This window comes from Bos javanicus, chromosome 13, assembly GCF_032452875.1.
Source record: "Bos javanicus breed banteng chromosome 13, ARS-OSU_banteng_1.0, whole genome shotgun sequence".
In the NCBI taxonomy this organism is placed as follows: domain Eukaryota; kingdom Metazoa; phylum Chordata; class Mammalia; order Artiodactyla; family Bovidae; genus Bos; species Bos javanicus.
The window spans coordinates 62,340,829-62,361,129 of NC_083880.1; the positions used below are offsets into that span (position 1 = coordinate 62,340,829).

General features: G+C 53.5%; 1 protein-coding gene and 1 long non-coding RNA gene across 2 annotated transcripts in view; one reads left to right on the plus strand and one right to left on the minus strand.

Annotated features, from left to right (window-relative positions):
- BPIFB2 (BPI fold containing family B member 2) overlaps window positions 1–13,889 on the plus strand; it is a 19,513-nt gene extending 5,624 nt beyond the window's left edge. Inside the window, exons 4-16 of the mRNA XM_061437271.1 lie at window positions 916–1,020; window positions 2,316–2,462; window positions 3,892–3,952; window positions 5,629–5,689; window positions 8,528–8,619; window positions 8,889–9,074; window positions 9,330–9,383; window positions 9,936–10,106; window positions 10,592–10,659; window positions 10,822–10,867; window positions 11,159–11,222; window positions 11,587–11,663; window positions 13,590–13,889. Coding sequence (XP_061293255.1) covers window positions 916–1,020; window positions 2,316–2,462; window positions 3,892–3,952; window positions 5,629–5,689; window positions 8,528–8,619; window positions 8,889–9,074; window positions 9,330–9,383; window positions 9,936–10,106; window positions 10,592–10,659; window positions 10,822–10,867; window positions 11,159–11,222; window positions 11,587–11,663; window positions 13,590–13,631 — 1,174 coding nt within the window. The 3' untranslated portion in view covers window positions 13,632–13,889. The remainder of the gene's footprint in view (window positions 1–915; window positions 1,021–2,315; window positions 2,463–3,891; window positions 3,953–5,628; window positions 5,690–8,527; window positions 8,620–8,888; window positions 9,075–9,329; window positions 9,384–9,935; window positions 10,107–10,591; window positions 10,660–10,821; window positions 10,868–11,158; window positions 11,223–11,586; window positions 11,664–13,589) is intronic.
- Window positions 13,890–16,487: 2,598 nt separating this feature from the next.
- LOC133259592 (uncharacterized) lies at window positions 16,488–20,297 on the minus strand. The gene is made up of 3 exons (XR_009740458.1): window positions 20,212–20,297; window positions 19,236–19,367; window positions 16,488–17,504 (listed from the first exon to the last, which is right to left on the minus strand). It is a non-coding gene; the product is annotated as an uncharacterized LOC133259592 (long non-coding RNA).
- Window positions 20,298–20,301: the final 4 nt, after the last annotated feature.

Consider the following 20,301-nt stretch of genomic DNA (forward strand, 5'->3'; position numbering starts at 1 on the left):
AGGGCTGGGCTGATGATGTCGGGCCCAGGAGCATCAGTGTCCCGAGGTCGAGGATCCCTAAATGATTTGCAGTCTGGCCACACAGAGGCTCAATCACGCGATTGTTGGAAAACAGCGCCAGGAGTCCTTGTTTGTAGATGTGGGAACACATCCAGAATGGTTGTCAAGTGAAAAGAAGCAGGCTCTAGGTCAGCTTGTGTCCCAAGGAGAGTCATGGAAAGATGTCACCCAAGTGCTAACAGAGAGTGCTTTGATGTGACTTTTAACATTTGCCTGGAGAATTCCACAGACAGAGGAGGCTGGTGGGCTACAGTCCATGGGTCGAAAAGAGTTGGACACAACCGAGTGACTAACACATTCACTTTAACATTTCTACCACTTTGTAGTGCCCCACCTCCCACAACTAGCTACTGTGCTGGAGAGAGAGAGAAAAAAAGAAGACTTTTATTCAGGAAAAAAGAAATCATAGGTTAGCTGGACAGTGCTGAGCAATCGGAACAAGCAGCTTTGAAAGGAGTTGAGTTTTCCATTGCTAAAGTGCTACAAGCCAAAGCTGCTGACTAGAGGGGGATTTCTGCCTTCTGTGGATCCCATAGTTTTTTCTTTCCCTACCTTCCCAGTTTTCCAGATCTCCATCAGAAACTAAAATCCCTCCAAGACCTGAGTAATCATCATCTCACTTAATTCATGCCTAATGCTGGGGTGCCCTTTGCATCTTTTCCCTACTGGCAGGTTGGTTAACCTTGCTTGCATGCCCCCTATGATGGTGAACTCACTACCTCTTCCTCATCCCATAGTTTTAGTTGTCAGAGGTCCTTTATAAATACCAACAGTGTGGATAGGCTCCGCACACACCCAGAGCTGATGCCATGGTTTAACGGGGACTGCCCTGTCACTTTGACTCCTACCCTGCAGGATTCAGATTCGGAATGTCGATGTGTCCCACCTCCAGCTGACATTTGTTGCCGATTTCGGAATACGCTTGTTGGCAGCCACCAATTTTACTTTCAAGATCTTCCGGTGAGTCAGTCTCCTTGTTGGGAGTGGAAGGATTTTCAAGGACTCTCTGAAGGTAAAATGGAGGAAGGGGATTTAGCAAATTCCAAGATCCCAACGCAGACCTTCTAACTCTGTTCAGCACTCTCTCTCTCCAATGCCTTCTCTCCCATCCTCCATGGGGGGCGGGGAGTGAGACAGTGAGAGAATTTCTGAGAATCCAGACCCTGCTCAACAGTTATGCAAATGGAGAGAGTCATTTCACTTCTCTGACCCTGTTTCGTCCTTTATAAAAAACCCAAGCATAAGAAAACAAGCATGTCTATGGAGGTTTGAGAGCTTCCCAGGTGGCACTAGCAGTAAAGAACCTGCCTGCCAGTGCAGGAGATATAAGAGACACAGGTTCGATCCCTGGGTTGGGAAGATCCCCTGGAGAAGGAAATGGCAACCCACTCCAGTATCCCTGCCTGGAGAATCCCATGGACAGAGGAGCCTGGTGGGTTACAGTCCATAGGGTCGCAAAGAGTCAGACACGACAGAAGCGACTTAGCAAGCAATGGAGGTTTGAGTGGATGGATTCACTTTTATGATTAAAATTATATTATCCCTTTCGTGTGCAAGGCACCTGGTGCTCAATAAAATACTAGACTTGTTTCTGTGCATCAGTCACTATATATGCATTTAATTTTCAAACTGGGGGCTGAGTGTTCTTATTTTAACTCCTCTCTCCTGATACTACCGGTTTATGAGTGCTAGTGGGCCAGCCTTCAAGTAGGATGTTTTCACATGATTGTTTTCTAGAAAATTCAGCATAGCAGCCTTGTGAGATAGGAACCACCAATCTGATGTCCATTTTTACAGAAGAAGAATCTAAGGCTCAGTATGGGAATGACTGGCCCAGGGTCTCACATAAGAGGGTACAGGGAGCCAGAGCTCATGGCCATCTGATGCTATGTCTGTGACCCTGAGTGGAGTTTGGCGGTGTGCCCAGCCTGCCCCGGGGGGGGACCATCTCATGCTGAGTAGGGTCCCCACCTGTGTTAAGGGGTCAGCATCATACCTATTTTATGGCTGAAGGCACTGAAGTTCAGAGAAGGGAAAGGACATGCCCAAGGTCACACAGCGAGTGTGTGGCCAGAGCCCGTGGTTCCACCACTGCTCCGCACCATGTGACAACGCACACTGGCCATTAACTTCCTATTTGGAGAGGGACTCTGGGCTGGCAGGTGCAGACCCCTGAGTGGGGGAGGGGGTCTTGCATCTGTCACTGTAGGCTTGCTAGGCAGTGCCACCTGGACTCAGGACTGGTGTCCCCACAGTGACCCGGAGCCCCTGCACCTGCTGCTCCCCATAGCACTGCTGGCTGACACCTCCATGGAGCAGGGCTCCATCGGGACCCCCGTGGTCAGCATCTCCAGCTGCTTTTCCATCTTCGACAAAGCCATCGTGTTTGATGGCCGCAACAGGTGGGTACTGGAGGCTGGGCTGCTGGAACCCGGACATGGAGGCTGTGGTGCTGTTTCTTGAACTTCCTACTTCATCCAATCCCGATGATGGATCCGAGGGCCGGCCCTGCCCCTGCCCTGCCCCGTTGCCACCAGCATCATACCTATTTAATGGCTGAAGACACTTAAGTTCAGATAAGGGAAGGGACATGCCCAAGGTCACACAGCGAGTGTGTGGCCAGAGCCCGTGGCTCCACCTCTGCTCCGCACCATGTGACTATGCACACTGGCCATTAACGTCCTATTTGGAGAGGGACTCTGGGCTGGCAGCCACAGTTGGGACCCCCAGAGGGCTGCCCCGCCCTGCGGAGATGAGGAGTCTGAGGCCCAGGGAGGGGCTGGGACCCGCCAAGCTCTCCCCGTGAGTCAGGTGGCTGCTCCTGTTTTGGCATCTAAGGCTGACGGCCACTCCACCTCCCGAGCACCAGTGTGTACTGGACACGTTCTGGGCCCTTTCTGTGAGTCATCTCACAGTCCTACCAGGTCGGTGGAGGCATTTCCCTCATTTTGCAAGAGAGCAAGTGGAGGCACAGAGTGGTTAAGTGACTTGCCTGAGGTCACCCAGCTAGCACATGGGTTCAAACTTGGCAGCCTGATTGACCCCACTGCTACGAGTTCCTCTGCCATGGGGGCTCACTTCGAGGTGGTTGAATATTTTAGCATCTTAAAAGGGAGCAACATTTACCCAAAGACTGGACGTTTTCCTCAGACAAGACTTGGGTATAAATCTATTCCCACTTGGGCCCCCTGCTTAGCCTGTGTAACTCATGATCCCCCACGGTCCCTCACAGTCCTTGTGGGCAGGGGCCGCTCATGGTTTATTGATGGGAAAACAGAAGCCCAGAGTTTGATGCCGCTGAGAACATTGGTGCCTTTCTCCTGCCTCCCCAAGAGGCCATTCAGCAAGGCTGGGCCATGCCTCATGTCAGCGTGTTAGGGAACCAAGGAACGGTGACTTCTCATGGATCCCCATTCTGAAACACTGACTCAGCCCCCCGGCTCAGTGAGGAAGGGATTGTAGTAGGTTTGCCACAGAGAAATGGGGCCCATGCAGGGAGCAGACCTGGGTCCCGCCAGCCACAGCCCCGCCTCACTGGGCTCAGTGGCCCTGAAGCCAGCTGGATGTAGTCAAGTCCAGGCTTCACAACACCCTCCATCTCCCCACTCCACTTGGCCTCATTCTTGGCCACTTCCAAATCTTGGGACCAATGGCCCCTTCTTGGTGGCTCGGTGTCTTCCACTGTGGGGTCAGTCATGCTGGTTCCATGCCTGGCATGTGGCAGGGTGTGGCGTGGGCACAGACTTTTCTCTGGCACCCTTGGCTTTGGGGAGAGACAGGCCCCTATGGTGCTGACCTGGGCTCAGGGGCCCTTTCTGGTCTCCTCCTCAGCACAGCCCCCGCGATGCTGGCCCCGCTGCAGAGTCACATCACAGCTGTGCTGAAGAGCAAGGTAAAGGACCTGCCAGAGCCTGCAGGATGCGGGGGGCAGCAGCGAGTGAAGAGGGGGGTCGCAGGCAGGGATTGTTAGTGCTCCTCCTGTGGCTCCTCTACTTTCCCCAGAAGGGTGGGGAGGAGGCGGGGCTGACGGTCTAGTGCAATGACCTGGCGGTTGTGGGGCTGCAGGGGAGGGAGGCTCCTCCACTCAGACCACCCCAGTGCCATGTGGAGTGGAGTGCTTTCAGGGCCACGTAGCTTCTGAAAAGAGAACACAATGGGAGTGGATGAGGGCCTGGGCACCAGGGGTGGATGTGATCCTGGTCCCCTCCTTCCCAGCTGGGACCTTGGACAAGTTGCCTGGCCCCCGTCTGCCACTCCTTCCACATCTGTAAGGAGAGAGAACCACTGTCCCTATCCAGCCCCTGGTGGGCAGGCTGTGGGGCTGAGTGCATTACCACCTGTGCAGTTTACAGCAGTTTGGGGAGAGTGAGCATTGCTGTGAAGGCTACTATGTTAGCTCCTGTCATTGTCTGCGGGTGGCCGACTTGGTGAGCAACGGTGTCCCAGGGGCCAGGGCCCTACTCTCCCTCCCTGCCCTTTCCCACCCACCCTACCTCCAGTAGTGGCAGTAATGGAGACCAAGTCAACCCACTGTGTGCCATTTCACACCCTCAAGAGGCAGGCCTCAGGACCCCCACGCTACAGATGAGAACACTGAGGCCGGAAGGCAGAAGCCAGTATATTCCTCTCTGCTCCAGTAGTCAAGCGTGGATGTGAGGGCTGGGCCATATAAAAGGCTGAGCACTGAAAAATTGATGCTTTTCAACTGTGGTGTTGGAGAAGACTCTTGAGAGTCCCTTGGACTACAAGGAGATCAAACCAGTCAATCCTGAAGGAAATCAGTCCTGAATATTCTTTGGAAGGACTGATGCTGAAGCTGAAGCTTCAATACTTTGGCCACCTGGTGTGAAGAACTGACTCATTGGAAAAGACCCTGATGCTGGGAAAGATTGAAAGCAGGAGGAGAAGGGGATGACAGAGGATGAAATGGTTGGATGGCATCACTGACTTGATGGACATGAGTTTGAGCAAGCTCCAGGAGTTGGTGATGGACAGGGAAGGCCGGCGTGTTGCAGTCCATAGGGTTGCAAAGAGTCGGACACAACTGAGCGACTGAACTGAACTGAACTGCCTCTTGGCCTCGCCTCACCAAGTCCTCCCTGGATCAGCTATGACCACCCCCGGCTTTGCAGTCTCTTCTCTGCCCCACCTTCTGTCACAGTGGCCCCAGCTTAATCCACTTCTGGTGGCCCACTGGGCTGGGAGGACTCCAGCCTCCCTGGCCCGGCTTGCTGACCGCAGCCCGCGTCCTCTGCAGGGAGCATCGTCCCATCAGCTGGGCCTCTGGGCCGGTATGCAGCAGGCTGCCTGCCTCCGTTTCCTGGGCCTGGTTGTGGCCACTCCCGCTGGACCCCACAGCCCTGCTCTTTCCTCAGTGCCCACAGGCCCAGCGTCCCCTCTGAGTCCCCAGGGCCCAGAGGAGGTGCTGGAAGAGGCCCACTGGCTGGTGGTGGAAGGAAGGGCTCCCAGGCCTTGGTGTCCAGGTTGGGAGAGTCTTCCAGCCAGGGCCTCTAGACCCTCCCAGCCTCACCCTCTCCAACCTTGAGAGCCGCCTCTGTCTTTCTGCAGCTGTGCCTGAGAATCTCCAACCTGGTGCAAGGCCTCAATGTCCACCTGGGCACTTTAATTGGTAAGACCTGGGAGCCTGGGGAGGGGGCTGGGGCCTCTGAAATCCTCTGGGATCCCCATGACCCTTCAAAGACCCCTCCTTTGCATCAGAGGTGACCTCTGGGAGATCAATCATAGGATGTCTGGACAATTATTGGTGGAATTTGGAAGTCTCCAAATTGTAGAACCAAGTCTTTGAATATTTTGTGTGTGTGTGTGTATGTGTGTGTGTGTGTGTGCACGTGCACACATGCGCGTGCCCTAAGTCACTTCCATGGTGTCCGACTCTTTACGACCCATGGACTGTAGCCCACCAGGCTCCTCTGTCCATGGAATTTTCCAGGCAAGAATACTGATGTGAGTTGCCATTTCATTCTCCAGAAACAAGCCCCTGACAGGTCTTCAATTTACAATATGTAACTAAAAGCGACAGAAGTAGGTCAGCTTCATCTTTTTAGTGGTATTTATCAGTATTGAAGAACCATTGGTAATTACTCACCCATTCCCAGACTGATCATAGAATGCACCCTCTTGTGACTCGGGAGGAAATCTGTGCGCAGTGAGCCCCGAGTAAATCCAGGGCATCCTCTCTTTTTTCATAAACCCGTTTTTAAAGCTGCTTCTGTTTGAAGTGCACCTTCTTGTACCTGAGGACTTTCTTTGCCTGGGACTCTGGAGTTTCTCCTGTGTTGCCATCACTGACTTTGCGAAATCCAGAGCTGTCTGTCAATGGCAGCTGCCCTAGGCCATTGGTTGGTTCTGCCTTTGAGTTGGGGGTTGTATCTAACTCCTTACAGAGCCTGGGACAGGTGTGCAGGGCGACGTACTGGCGTTAAGCCAGGAAGGATGTTGGGCAGGGTCCACATTTATCTGTAGTGACTTCTTCAGTGAATGTTTTTATATCAGGGTAGCTCTTTGGTTTTCTTGGGCAAATTTTACGAGGCTGCATCGTTATCTCCAGTTTGTAGATGGAAAATCAGAAGCTCTGAGTTTAAAGTCTCAGCATGGTACCAGCACCCTGTGTGAATCAGCTCACCTGGAGTTTCTCCTCCTCACACGTCCACCTATTGTCCTGTCCACACTTCACAGCCCAGCTAGAAGTCTGGGGAACATTTCTTGAACTCCTCCACTCTCCTCATGACCCCAACCCCAATATTACCTTAACAGGAGGTACTGAGAGGCCAAGGAAAATGGACTTGGAATCAAAGGATATGAGTATGAATTCTGGCTCACTTGCTGTGTGACCTTAGGGAAGTCACTCCATCTCTCTGGGCTTAATCATTCCATCCAAAAATAAGAATCAAAATTTCTACTTTTCCAATGTGTTGCTATCATACAAGACAGCACAGGTTAGGTGCCTGGTATGCAATAAACTCAATAAGCCTTAGTCTCTCCTTCTCCCTTCAGAGGGACTGTCTTCATCAAGATGCCTTGGACCCGGGTTCATACCAAAGATCAGCTCTCGCCCTGGTCTTTGCTTCCATCTTGCCTTGGTCAGGGGATGTTTGTGCCTGGAATGACCCTTCTCCTTTCTGATTTAGGGTCTTTAGTCTTCTGCCGATTGGGAAAGTAGAAACCCAAACTGTTAGAATGGTGTCTTAGAATCAGCAGGTTGTGAGCAGCTGACTCTTGGGTGTGCATTTTGCAAATTAAATTTGCTTACTCATGGGCCTTTTCATGCCTCTTTTCTTGGTCTGGGTCTGGCTAAATGAGGTGTGCGGGCATGTGTGTGCTCAGTCACTTCAGTCATGTCTGACTCTTCGTGACCCCATGGACCCCATGGCAGAGGAGCCTGCTAGGTTCCTCTGTCCATGGGATTCTTCAGGCGGGAATACTGGAGAGCTGCTCTCTCCATTCATCTCATCCTCTCCCTCTTCTCCTCCACCTTGTCCATAAGTCTGTTCTCTATGTCTGTGCCTCCACTGCTGCTCTGCAAACAGGTTCATCAGTAACATCCTTCCAGATCCCACACACATGTGTTAATATACGATATTCACTTTTCTTTCTGACTTACTTCATTCTGAATAATAGGCTCTAGGTTCATCCACCTCATTAGAACCGACTCAAATGCATTCCTTTTTATGGCTGAGTAGTGTTCCATTGTCGGAGAAGGCAATGGCACCCCACTCCAGTACTCTTGCCTGGAAAATCCCATGGATGGAGAAGCCTGGTGGGCTACAGTCCATGGGGTCGCCAAGAGTTGGACACAACTGAGCTACTTCACTTTCACTTTTCACTTTCATGCATTGGAGAAGGAAATGGCAACCCACTCCAGTGTTCTTGCCTGGAGAATCCCAGGGATGGGGGAGCCTGGTGGGCTGCCGTCTATGGGGTTGCACAGAGTTGGACACGACTGAAGTGACTTAGCAGCAGCAATATTCCATTGTATATATGCACCACAACTTCTTAATCCATTCATCTGTTGACGGATATACACTAACATATGTAAACAGATAGCCAATGAGAATTTGCTGTATGACTCAGAGAACCCAAACTGGGGCTCTAACCTAGAGGAGTGGGAATGGGTGGGACTTGGGAGGGAGATTCAAGAGGGAGGGAGCATATGTATACCTATGGTTAATTCATGTTGATGTATGATAGAAATCAAACCAATATTGTAAAGCAATCATCATTCAATTAAACATAAATAAATATTAAAAAATAGAATACTAAAGCGGGTAGCCATTCCCTTCTCCAGGGCATCTTCCCAACCTAGGGATCAAACCTATATCTCTTACGTCTCCTGCGTTTGCAGGTGGGTTCTTTACCAATAGTGCCACCTGGGAAGCCCAGCTAAATGAGGCATTGGTGGATAATGCTGAGTATGCCATCTTTTATTCTGCACCCTGGTTTCCTTCAGGCCTCAGCCCTGTGGGTCCAGAATCCCAGGTCCGCTACTCCATGATTGACACCCCTACCATCACCAACGACTACATTTCCTTGGATATCAACGTAAGTGCCTCCTGCTCCACTCAGAGCTGGGGCCTTGTTACCTCTGGAGTCCTTGGTGTTCTGCAAGATTCCTAAAGCAGCAGGAGAGTTGAGGGGAGAGGAGCTGGGATGGCGTTCCAGGAGGGAGTGTGGCATGTAGGCAAAGGGTGAGGCTGACAGCATGCGTGGCATCTTGGGGGTGGGTGCACCTCACAGCCCAGGATCTGCCATGGAGCCGCCTGCCTACTGAGGCTCCGCTTCTGTTCTCTTCCTCACCCTCAACTCGACAGGCTGTTCTCTTCCTGCTGGGCAGACCCATCGTCCTGCCTGTGGATACTACCCCCTTCGTGCTGCCACAGCACATGGGCACCAAGGGTGCCATGGCAACCGTGGGCCTCTCCCAGGACCTGTTTGACTCTGTCATCATGCTGCTGCAGAAGGCTGGTGCGCTCAACCTGGACGTCACAGCGCAGCTGGTGAGAGCTGGTCCTTCCGCCCTGGGCACGTGGGGCAGGAGTGCCCTGTTGCCCAGCTTGGGGAGACCCTGCTGAGGCCAAATCCTGAGTGGGTGGGGCAGTTGAAGCTTTGGGGCCACAGGGTGGCTATTGTAAGGGTTAGACAGAGGGGTAGGGTGGGGATTAGACAGAGGAGTTGGGATGGAGAGACAAGAGGTGGTCTGGCTTGGGGAGTGACTGTTCTAAAACCTGTCGTGTGTTGGGAGTTGATTTCAGAATTCGAGTAACAACCCGCTGAACACCTCTGTGCTGGGCCAGTTCATCCCCGAGGTGGGTGATGTTTCTGGTCATTCCAGGGGCTGAGACCTGGGATCGCGGTGGGAGGTTCTCTGGGCTCTAGCGTCTCGGCTGGCTCATATCTGCTCCTAGTGGGGTTCAGCATCTGCCTTTCCATCTGCACATCCTCTGTCTTGGGGTGGCCCCTCCTTCGGCCCAGGCATCACACCATTTCCTCCTCTCCGTGCAGCAGGCAAGAAGTGCCTACACTGTCTCCTCTGCTTCCTTCCCCCGATCCATCCAAGTCCAAGCTCGGGGCTACCTCCCATGGGAGGACTAGACCCCTTGTCTGGTCCGGGAGCCTCCTTGTGCTCCCATGTCCTTGAGCTACCCTCCTGGCACAGATCACAGGTTGTGACTGTCTTCATGTGGCCACCCATCAGCTGGGTGTCCCCGAGGGCGGGAGTCAGGGGTGGACCCACTTCTATGGTCTGGGCACTTACAGCACAGCGGTAGCTTGATCAGGATCTAAGGAATGACGAGCGAAGAGCCCACCCAGTCTTTGCCCCCATGTGCCCTCCTCCCTCTCGCCCCTCTGCTCCCCAGGTGGCCCGTCAATTCCCCGAGCCCATGCCCCTGCTGCTCAAGGTGAGGCTGGGTGCCACGCCCACAGTCACGTTCCGCACCAACAACGCCACGCTGCAGCTGCAGCCCTTTGTGGAAGTCCTGGCCCCGGCCTCCAACTCGGCTTTCCAGTACCTCTTCTCCCTCAATGTGGTGAGTGAGGTGGGCTGGATGGCGCTGGCCAGGAGATGGGCGACTCTCACGGAGGCCTCACTTCCTCCCACACGCTTCGCTTTTTATCCACACTGGTGTCCTTGCTGTTCTGTCAATGTGCCAAGACTTTCCTGCCTCAGGACCTTTGCACATGCTGTACCCTGTGCCTAGGACACACTTCCCCTTACTCTTGGCAAGTCTAGCTTCTCCTCACCGTTCAGATCCCAGCTTGAATGCTGCAGTCTTCCTCCAGGCAGGCTGCTAGATCCCCCATCCCTCCACATGCCACTCTGCCTTTGTGACACCCAGCACTCTCTGAAAGGATCTTATCTGATTTCTTTGGTTGTTGTTCACCTCCCCAGCGGCCTGTGTTCCACAAACACCTGAATGGATGGGTGTGGGTGGGAGACTGGGATATCCGGTGGCCAGCTGAGAGCTCCCACATGGTTCTGTGCCCTTTGACCCTGCTCTCCCCATGTGCCCAGGCAGTGAACCTGAGCCTCCAGCTTTCTGTGTCCAAGGTGAGGCTTCGGGGGACCACATCTGTGCTGGGGTAAGTGAGGCCTCTTGGACCCAGCAGCCTCAGTATGCTCCTCTGAGCAATGGGCCTGCAATGGCCTGTCACAGTGTCAGTCAGGGGAGCTTGGGACGCAGCTGGTGTGTTAAACAGGTGAGAGGCCCCATTCCCACCCCTCCCCTCTGGCTTCCCTTTCAGGAATGTCCAGCTCACCGTTGCCTCCTCCAATCTGGGCTTCATTGATGTGAGTATGGGGCTGGGGTCTCCAGAGACCCCCTCGCTGGGTGGGGCAGGCCCTGAGCCTGGGGAAGGGGAGTGTGTGCCCATGTCTCTCAGGCCAGCAGTTCCTGGGGGCCTGATGCTGACACGATCCTGGGAGCAGCTGGGCTCTGCTTGCAGCCCGGACTAGGGTGACTTGCCCTCATCCCTCCTGCTAAACCTCTGTTGGTTGATCTGTCTCTGTGTTCATGTGTCTCTCCTGGCCCCTTGCCGGGACGGGCCCGTGGTCCCCATCTCCCTGGCTTCATGGCTGCAGACCAACCATGTCCAGACACTCATGGGCGAAGTGTTTGAGAAGCCCTTGCTGGACCACCTCAATGGTGAGCTCTGCCCTCTGCCCCATGTGCCCCTCTGGCCCCTTCCACCCGCATGCTGCTCCAGGCTCTATCTCAGCCCCTTCCTACATCCCAGGCTCAGAGGCTAAGAGGGTGGCTTTGAGAGTCCTGCTGCCTGTGTGTACATCTTAGCTTGGCTGTTTAGCAGCTGTGTGATCTTAGTTAAGTTCTGTTTCCTCCCCTAACCTCAGTTTTCCCTTCTATAAAGTGGGTATAGTAATAGCAGTTCGCACCTCCTGAGTATCTGTGGACCTCAGTGTCATGATGCATGTGAAGACCTCAGCGCAGGGCTGTCTTCAGGTGGCACTTCGTTACCGGCTGACCTTGATTCCTCTTTTCTCTCCTGCAGCTCTCTTGGGCATGGGGATTGCCCTCCCCCACGTGGTCAATCTCCAGTATGTCAACCCTGAGATTTTTATCCAGGAGGTGAGAGCCTTTCAGTGTGACCAGAGGGGCCTCCTTCATCTTTGGAGGGAGGTTGGGCTTGGGGAGGTTGGGGGTCACTCCCTCTCTTCCTACTAGAGCGCACAGTGGGGTCCAGGGTCAGCCAGGCCTAGGAATGCCCCCTGGCCCAGACCATGCCATGAATCAGCTGCAATGAGATGGAAAATTCTAAATGTAAGGAGACATTGGAGCAAAGGTTTCACTCACCCTCATTAAATATCACACCAGGTCACACTCAGTGGATTCAGACCAACTGTGCTGTGACTCTGTGCCCTGGGATAGGCACAACCCCTCTGGAGTCTGGGGAAGGATGAGAGAGGGAGTCTTTCCAGGGTTGTACACAAACCTCCACAGGCCAGATGGTACGAGGGGATCCTGACCCTTCTAAAATGATCCAATGTTGGGATCAGACATTGTGGGCCCAGGGTGACATCCTGCCATTTCTTTCTGCTTCACCTGAGCTACAAAAGGGCAACATTCTTCCTAATTCATTAAATAAGACGTGCATGGGGCAGAAAATGTAACCAAGGTCCTTCAAGCCCAACATCTGTGTCATTTACACTCCCTAAGAGGGACTGGCTAAGGGCTTTCAGGGAGGATGGCCTCCTTGCTTGAGAACTATGGTCCCAAGGCAATTGGCAGGTAATAACTTGCTCCCCAAGAAATAACCATCAGCACACAGGGGAGCAGGGCTTTTAGTGGGAATTTCCCCCAAGACTTCCTTTATCAGGCAAGGTCAGTGGCTGACTCACCTTGGCATTCCCAAATCCAGCCACTTGGGACTGAAGTCAAAGGTCCCTAGACCAGCACTGCCCAATAGAACTTCCTACAAGGATAGAGGTCTGCACCATCCAAGGCAGTGGCCACTGTCAGCCACTGGGCACAGGTGACTTTTGGGCCCTTAACATATGACCAGTGTAACTGAGAAGGTGAATTCTAAATCTTACTTAATTTTACTTAATGTAAGTGTACAGTAGTCTCACCTATCTAGAGGGAGACACATTCCAAGATGCCCAGTGGATGCCTGAAACTGCGGATAGATAGTACAAATGGGTGGGAATCACACACAGCGTAGATCCACTGGGCCAAGGGATGACTCACATCCAGGATGGGATGAGTAGGATGGCATGGGATTTCATTATGTGACTCAGAATGGCATGGAATTTAAAGCCTATGAATTATTTATTTCTAGAATTTTCCATTTGATATTTTTGGACCATAGTTATACTTGGGTAAATGAAACCGTGGATAAGAGGGGGTAACTGTGATTAGCCAGGTGTTAATGGCTACCCTATTGGACCATGTACAAGTTACACAAAGACAAGGACTGGTTCTGGTTATTTTTCTGCTGGGTTCCCAACACCTGGCACAGGGCTTGGGTCATAGTAGAGGCTCAATGAAGATTGAAGAAAGAAAGAGAAAGAGGAAGAGGAAGGAAGAAAAAAGAAGGGAGGGAAGGTGAAGGAAGGAAGGAAGGAAAAGATCAGTAGGCCCCCAGGAAGTTTCTGCAGTGCAGTGTAGACAGTAGGGGACATTTGGTGGGGGGGGGATATGCCTGATTTTGCTAGAGAGGCTTGGACTTGGAGAAGATACTCAGTGGTCTGAACTCCAGGTCATAAAACAGAGGTGGTCCTGACCACGTATGAAGCCTGAATCAAGCTCAGCTCCACACTGAGTGCTCTGCCTGTGTGATCTGGCTGCATCCATCTATCAGTAGCAGCCTTGCAAAGTGGATGCTTTACCGTCCACGAGAGTCAGCAGGAAACCGAGGCTGGAGAGGCAGTGGCTGCACTCGGGACACGCAGCAAGAGTGGCAGAGCCTGAGCTAGAGCCAGGCTGCTGGGCAACTGGGGCCCTACCGCCCCCGAGCGGCTTCTCACCTGGCCCATGGCTGTGTCTGTCTTTCAGGGCTATGTCGTGGTGTCCAGTGGACTCTTGTACCAGTGCTGATGTGGGACCACTGGGAGAGCTGCTCTGGGGACACTTTGGCCTCAAGCCTCTTGGGAAACTGAGTCAAAGCCACACTTTCATCACCACACTTAGTCATCACCAGCAAGTTGGTTGGCCCAGCCGGGCTGCTACATCCCATGCTGCTCCCTTCACTCCATACCCCCTTCCTTCCTTCATCCCGTCCTTATGGGGAGCAGATAGCTCCTCCAGGCTGTATAGATCTTGCATTAAACACCTTCTCTTGAGCTGCAACTTCCAGCCAGGCTCGGCAAACTCTTTGCATACTGCAGGCCAGTTCCCTACATGCAGGGCCTGGTCCTGTCTGTCCCTGGAGCCCCCAAAGCTGGCCTGGGAAAGAGAGAGGATGTGGCCATGTCCCTGCTGACCATATCTGTTGACAGCATCACCTCCTAGCCCAGGGGAGCAACGTGGACGAGCTGAAGTTGCGAATGCCACAATGGCACTTCAGGCGTGTGCCCTCACCTGGCGGCATTTCTTCTCTCAGAATCACATCCCATCCTTCTCCTAGAACCTCATGAGCCCTGAGAGTTCTGTGGGCAGAGCATGCAGTCCCATCTCACAGAGGCAGAGATTAGGCCCAGCGAGGATGGGAGTGTGCCCCGAGTCTCCGAGCTGGGGGATGGCAGATGCCCAGGACTGCCACCTTCCTAGGATTCAGACCTAGATGCCCAGTCCTCTCTTCCATCACCAGCATTCCCACCTGGGGTTGGACTTTAGGTCATGAGCCTCAGGTGACAGACACTCACTGTCTTCTCCAACAGCTTCTCCATCTCGGTTTATGCGGCTCACAGGCGAGTCTTTGTTCAAGGGAGGCAGGATCTGCTTCCTGGGCCTGTGTCAGACACTGACCATGTCTTATTCCTTTTTGCTGTGAAACCTCTTCAACCCCAGTGGGTCACAGGTGACAAGATGACTTAGGGGAGGCTGAGGGGTGCAAACGCTGGCAGGATGAAGCCATGTGATTTTTCTCTTTCTGATAAGCTAATCTTTTAGCCAGAGATCATATTCCTTCCTTCCCAGATACACTGGATTCAGGTTATGTTTATGTTTCTCTGGGGAGTAAGGGTGTCCAGATTTCCAGCATCAGTAAGCAAAGCCCTTGGGACAGCGGTACACTAACCTTCCCCCTGTAATGGTTATAAGTTCAACCCTAAAGGCCCTGAGTGACAGGCCGAGGGGCCTGGAACAAGCCCGGAGTGTTAGTGGGAGGAGGTGGGGGTGGTCCTGAAAGCTGGAAAGGGCCAAGCTATAAAATTCCACCTCATGATTTCGCCCAGGACAGTGAAAGGTTGTTGTTGAATCATGCGAATACACCGGGATTCTTGGCCCCCGGAGGAGAAGAATTCAATCCGGGGCCAGAGACGAGGCTTGATCGCTCAGAGCTTTTATGTAATGAAGTTTTATTAAAGTATAAAGGAGATAGAGAAAGCTTCTGACATAGGCATCAGAAGGGGGCAGAAAGAGTACCCGCTTGCTAGTGTTAACAATGAAGTTATATACTCCAAAGAATGTCTGGAGGTTGTAAAGACCTCATCAGACCTACTCCCATAATTTACATTTTAAGATAATAGAAGGTTGAATCCAAAGACTGTCCTTAGGCAGGATACATTATTGTTATATAACCCTAAGGAATGTGGAGAAAAAAAAAGTTTGTCCTTTCTTCCTCCTTGAGAATTCCAGACCCCTCTCTCCTTGGGGACCCCTAGACTCCTTATCAACCTGCCTAGGAACTGACTCTCTCAACAGCATGGCTTTTATTTCATCTGGTTGTCTGGTGAATTAATTCATGAATCCTACTTTAGCAGGTCTTTACACAGGCTCAGCCCAAGGCTAGGTGGTATGGAATATGGGAGAGACAAAAATTTTGAGACACAGACTCAGCCCATAAATTTAACACCTAGAAAAAGATCAATATGTGAGATCTATTCATTAAGCCATCAGTCCAGAAGTCCAGCTATTATTCCTTTCTTCCTCCTGTTCTTCCTTCCTTCCACCCACCCATCTGTCCATCCATCCATCCATCCTGTCATCCACACATCTACCCATTTATCCAGTGATGTGGTCTAGATCTTATTTGTACCCATGATGCTCCTGGTTCAATAATATACATTCTTTTAAGACGAGGGGGATGAAACAGCTGAGTCAAGCTCTCTGCCCAGAAGGAAGCCGTGGTCTGTCTGAAGAGAACCGGCCTAGTCCCTGAGGGACCCCATTCAGCCTTTCAGTAAGGAGCCCGCTGGGCCCTGGCTACTGGGGGACACAGATGAGCACGGCAACCTGGGTCCAATCAGAAGGTAGAAACCGCATAATATCTAAAACAGGGGACTCTCACTCTGAAGGGCTATTAACTATGGTAGAAGAGTAACTGCAAGCTGAAGGAAACTATGCAGTCCACTGGGGCTGAGGGAGAGTGCCCGGAAGGAAAGACTTGGAAGGGCTCAGACCTCGATGGGGAGGGTGCTGTTCAGTGTACTGGGTAGCAGGGGGGTTCGCTACCAGGTCAGAGCTGGCCTGGGGTTGCTGGGCAAACAATGGCAACGAAGACCTCGAGGAATTCCCTGGCGGTTCTGTGGTTAGGACTCCATGCTCTCACTACCAAGGACCTGGGTTCAATCCCTCGTCGGGGAACTAAGATCCCACAAGCTGTGGCGTGGTCACAAAGACCTCCAGAGCCCCCTGGGGCAAGCCGCACGGGGGAGGGGAGGGTGTGCGAGGAGAGGTAGTGGTTGTGAGTTGCAGACGTGGCAGCCACACACAGAGCAGCTGCCTGAGGGCTGTGGGCACTGTCATAGGCCAGTGGCCCTCAGAGTGAGTGGACAGCGGGAGGGTGCGGGTTTGGGGAGGGCCTTGGCTTATTTGGAAAGGGCTGCAGAAAAGCTGCCCCCAGGCTGAGCCAGAGGGGTCGAGTCTGGGCGGGTGGCTGAGACGAGCTTTGCTGGATGGTTTCCTCCCCACACGGCTCACCTCAACCCCACCGGAAATCACAGGAAGCCCCTTGCTCTCTCATGCCTCCCCGACATGTGCCCTCTGGTTAGCTTCATGCTAAAGGAGACGTGCTGAAAAGAATTCAGAATTGAGTCCTGTATACAGACCTGTACTGAAGGGTGCGTTCTCAGGTCTGGCTCCTTCACGAACCTTCTCGAGGCCCACCTTTCACCTCGACCCTGCACCTTGCACACTTCCGCTCTAGGCCTCGGGCTCTATGCTCTGCCTGGGCCACCTTAACCTGCCCTGGTTTACCCTGCCCATCAGCTCACAGGCGGTCTCCCTGGCCATGAGCAAACCCCTCTGCCCTGGTGACTCTGATGCCCTTCAGTTTCTGACGACCGTGGCTAGTGTCTGCGGCTTCTCTCCCCACCACCCCTCTCTGACCTTTCCAGAGCCCTGCATACAGCAAGTGCATAATAAGCATGTGGTGAGTGAGATGCTTGTACTGTGTTTATGCCGGAGCTCTGGCCCAGGCTTACCCAGCCCTGAGCTTGGGAAGCCGCGTGGAGTCCAGTCCCTGTAGGCTGGGTGTCTGAACTGGGAGTCACCCTTGCTGATCTTCAGGATTGGCCTGGTCTCCAGTATCTGAGGGGTGTGGGTGGGGGGGAGGTGGGAGAGGAAGGGGCTTCTTCCCTGGAGGAAGAAGCCGCAGCTGGTCCTGGAAGGATGGCAGGATTTGGAGCTTTGGTAGGGACCAGGCAGGGCGATGCAGGGGCATGGGGCAGGGAAAGGAGGTCAGCAGGTAGGCAGTGCTCCCTTGGGTATGCCTTAGCATGTCTGGCCTGGGCTCTGGAGCTCCTGGCTCTGCCATCACTTGCTGTAACTTGGGCAGGTGGCTTGATCTCTCTGAGCCTCTGTTTCTGTCTGTAAAATGGAAAAAATTGTCAGAGTGCCCACCTCATAGGGTAGTCTTCAGGATTAAGTGGACTGCTGCTGCTGCTAAGTTGCTTCAGTCATGTCCGACTCTGTGTGACCCCATAGACAGCAGCCCACCAGGCTCCCTGATCCCTGGGATTCTCCAGGCAAGAACGCTGGAGTGGGTTGCCATTTCCTTCTCCAATGCATGAAAGTGGAAAGTGAAAGTGAAGTTGCTCAGTCATGTCCGACTCTTCGAGACCCCATGGACTGCAGCCTACCGGGCTCCTCCACCCATGGGATTTTCCAGGCAAGAGTACTGGAGTAGGGTGCCATTGCCTTAAGTGGACTAGTGCATATCGAACACTCAGCACTCTGTCTGGCACAGGTCAGGTGCACAATAAAGGGGCCCTCTTGTTACTATTACTATCACCATCATGAGAGCTGAGTCGGAGGTGCTTCCAGAGGCTCTAGCTACAGGTTGGCTGAACCAGGCTTCCCCGGGGACACTGAAGCCATGTGATAACCCAGGGCCCCAGGAAAGATTCAGTGTGTCCCTAAAGGAATTTATTTTTAGGGATATTGCCTCCTCTCTGGCCACTTTGAACTTAGAGAAAGAGGGGATGGCATGACTGTCCTTTTCCCTCTGAGCAATGCTTTCATTATTTGTGCCCCCACATTATAAAGAGGATAAAACTGTGGCCTAGGGAGGCTGAGGGTGCTACCCAAGGACACACAACTTGTGAGCGCAGAGGCTGGGACTGAGGCCCAGATCCCCAAACCCATGCAAAGGGGTTTCTTCAGCCTCCCCCACCCCAACCATCCCATGTCTTTCCTGCCTCCACCTTCCCCCTAATACCCAGGACCACCCTGGGGGAGGCAGGGAGGGCTGGGTGATCAGAGGCACACCCGAGTGGATTTACATGCAAGGAGGAGGCGAAGCCTGCTGGTGCCTCTGTCTGTAGAGGGTGGATCTGCAGGGATAAAGTGATGCTATCTGTAGTTTGGCTCCTCCAGCGCAGGGCCCACATCAGGATGGAGACTGGCTATGCTGACCTGGGTCCTTCTCTCCCTCACTCCAATCTGGTTTGGCCCGTGGACTTCAGACAGGCCTTCACCCCTCTCTGGCCTCAGCAGCCCTCTGTGCACAATGGGCACAGAAGCTTCCTCGATCTTCCACACCTGTGAGCTCCCTTTAGGTTGGAGGACGGAAACCCCTTTCTCCAGCAGCCCCCTGGGACTCTTTATCACCTTCAAGGTGCCCCCAGCCATGCCCCTCAAGGGTCTCGCCAGGAGCAGAGCAGAGGCTGGGCACCCTGAGGCCCCAGGTCTAACGCCAGCTCTGTGGCCAGCTAGTCTTGTGGCCCTGGGGTCAACTTGCCTTCATTGCCTTCCAGATTTGGAGAAAGCCTTCATGCCAGCATTTACCACCTCCTGGCATCTCCTCCAAGAGGGTCTCCCTTGAAGACACACCACTGGGCCATAGCTCTTTGCCCCCTGTGAGTGTCAGGGGGCCCAGTCATGATGGTCTAGCCCGCATGTCCCAGGTCTTTGCACCCACTGATTCCTTGCCTGAAACACCTTCCCCTGCCTTGCAGCACTGGCTCTGCTTGCCCCTCAGGTATCAGCTCCAACACCCTCTGCTTCAGGGCTCTTCTGTTGTGGAATAACCCCCTCTTTTCTCCCTGTCCCACCCTCCAGTTCACTGGCTTCCACCACCCTCAGCTCCCCAGGACTGACCTGGCTCTGTGCTGTCCACTTGCAGATGGCCTGTCCCCCTGGGCTCCAGGAGCCCCCTTAGGATAGGAAACGCAGCTCCTTTGCTTGGTGTGGCATCTCTCGCCCCCGCACAGGCCTGGCACACAGTGGGTCCTAGGTAAACATGAACGGAATGAGTGCCAACAGTGTGTCCAGCCTTGTGGGAGGCACTGAGTCTCGGGGAGGGGCAGTGTGAGCCCCGACGGCCTCTCTGGCGACCGCATCCCCTCCCCAGCGCCCGCCCTGGGGCAGCCATCCATGTCCTCTGTGCTATTTATGTTGGAACAGGCTGAATCGTCACGTGAGCACTGGGGCTCCTGTTCTCTGGGCCTCTAGATAATTATCTGGGCCTTATTAAACCCTTAATTATCCAAGCAGCTAATCAGGCTCCCAAATATAAGGGCTTCCTCATCCCAGGGTGGGGAGCCAGGGGCCAGTCATCAGCAGGACATCCCCAGGCAAGGTAAGGATAGGCTCTACCTGTGGGCCTCTCCCCAGACAGTGTTTTTTTCAGCCCTGTCATTTTACAGATGAAAACACTGAGGCTCAGGGAGGGCAAGAGACTTGCCTGAGGTCACACAGTAACCGGGTGGCAGGACCAGGGCTTGGATCTGTGTCCTGACTCCCACCCAGTGCTCTGAACCTGACAGGAAGCCACCAGACATTCACAAACCTCAGATGCTGTAGGACCTGGGCAAGATCAAGGAGATAGCAGATCTGGGGTGCCTCTTTGGGTTCCATCTGAGGCCAGTGGGAGACAAGGGAGGCTCTGCTTTGCAGGAGCTCAGAGCTGAGCTGAGGCAGCAGGGGGTGGGGGGACAGTTATGGTAGGGGGCACCTGGGAGCATTTGGCAAGTAGAAAGTGAGGAAGGACTCCAGACGGAGGAAATAGTGTGAGTAGAAGATGGGGCTGGGCAGCAGGAAACACTCATCTTGGGGGGATGGATCAGATACATACATGCTCAGGTTCCAACTACGGTCTTCAAGACTGGAGGGAGCTGGAGGTTGGGGGAGGCTTCCTGGTGGAGGAGGCAGGGGCTGAAATTAG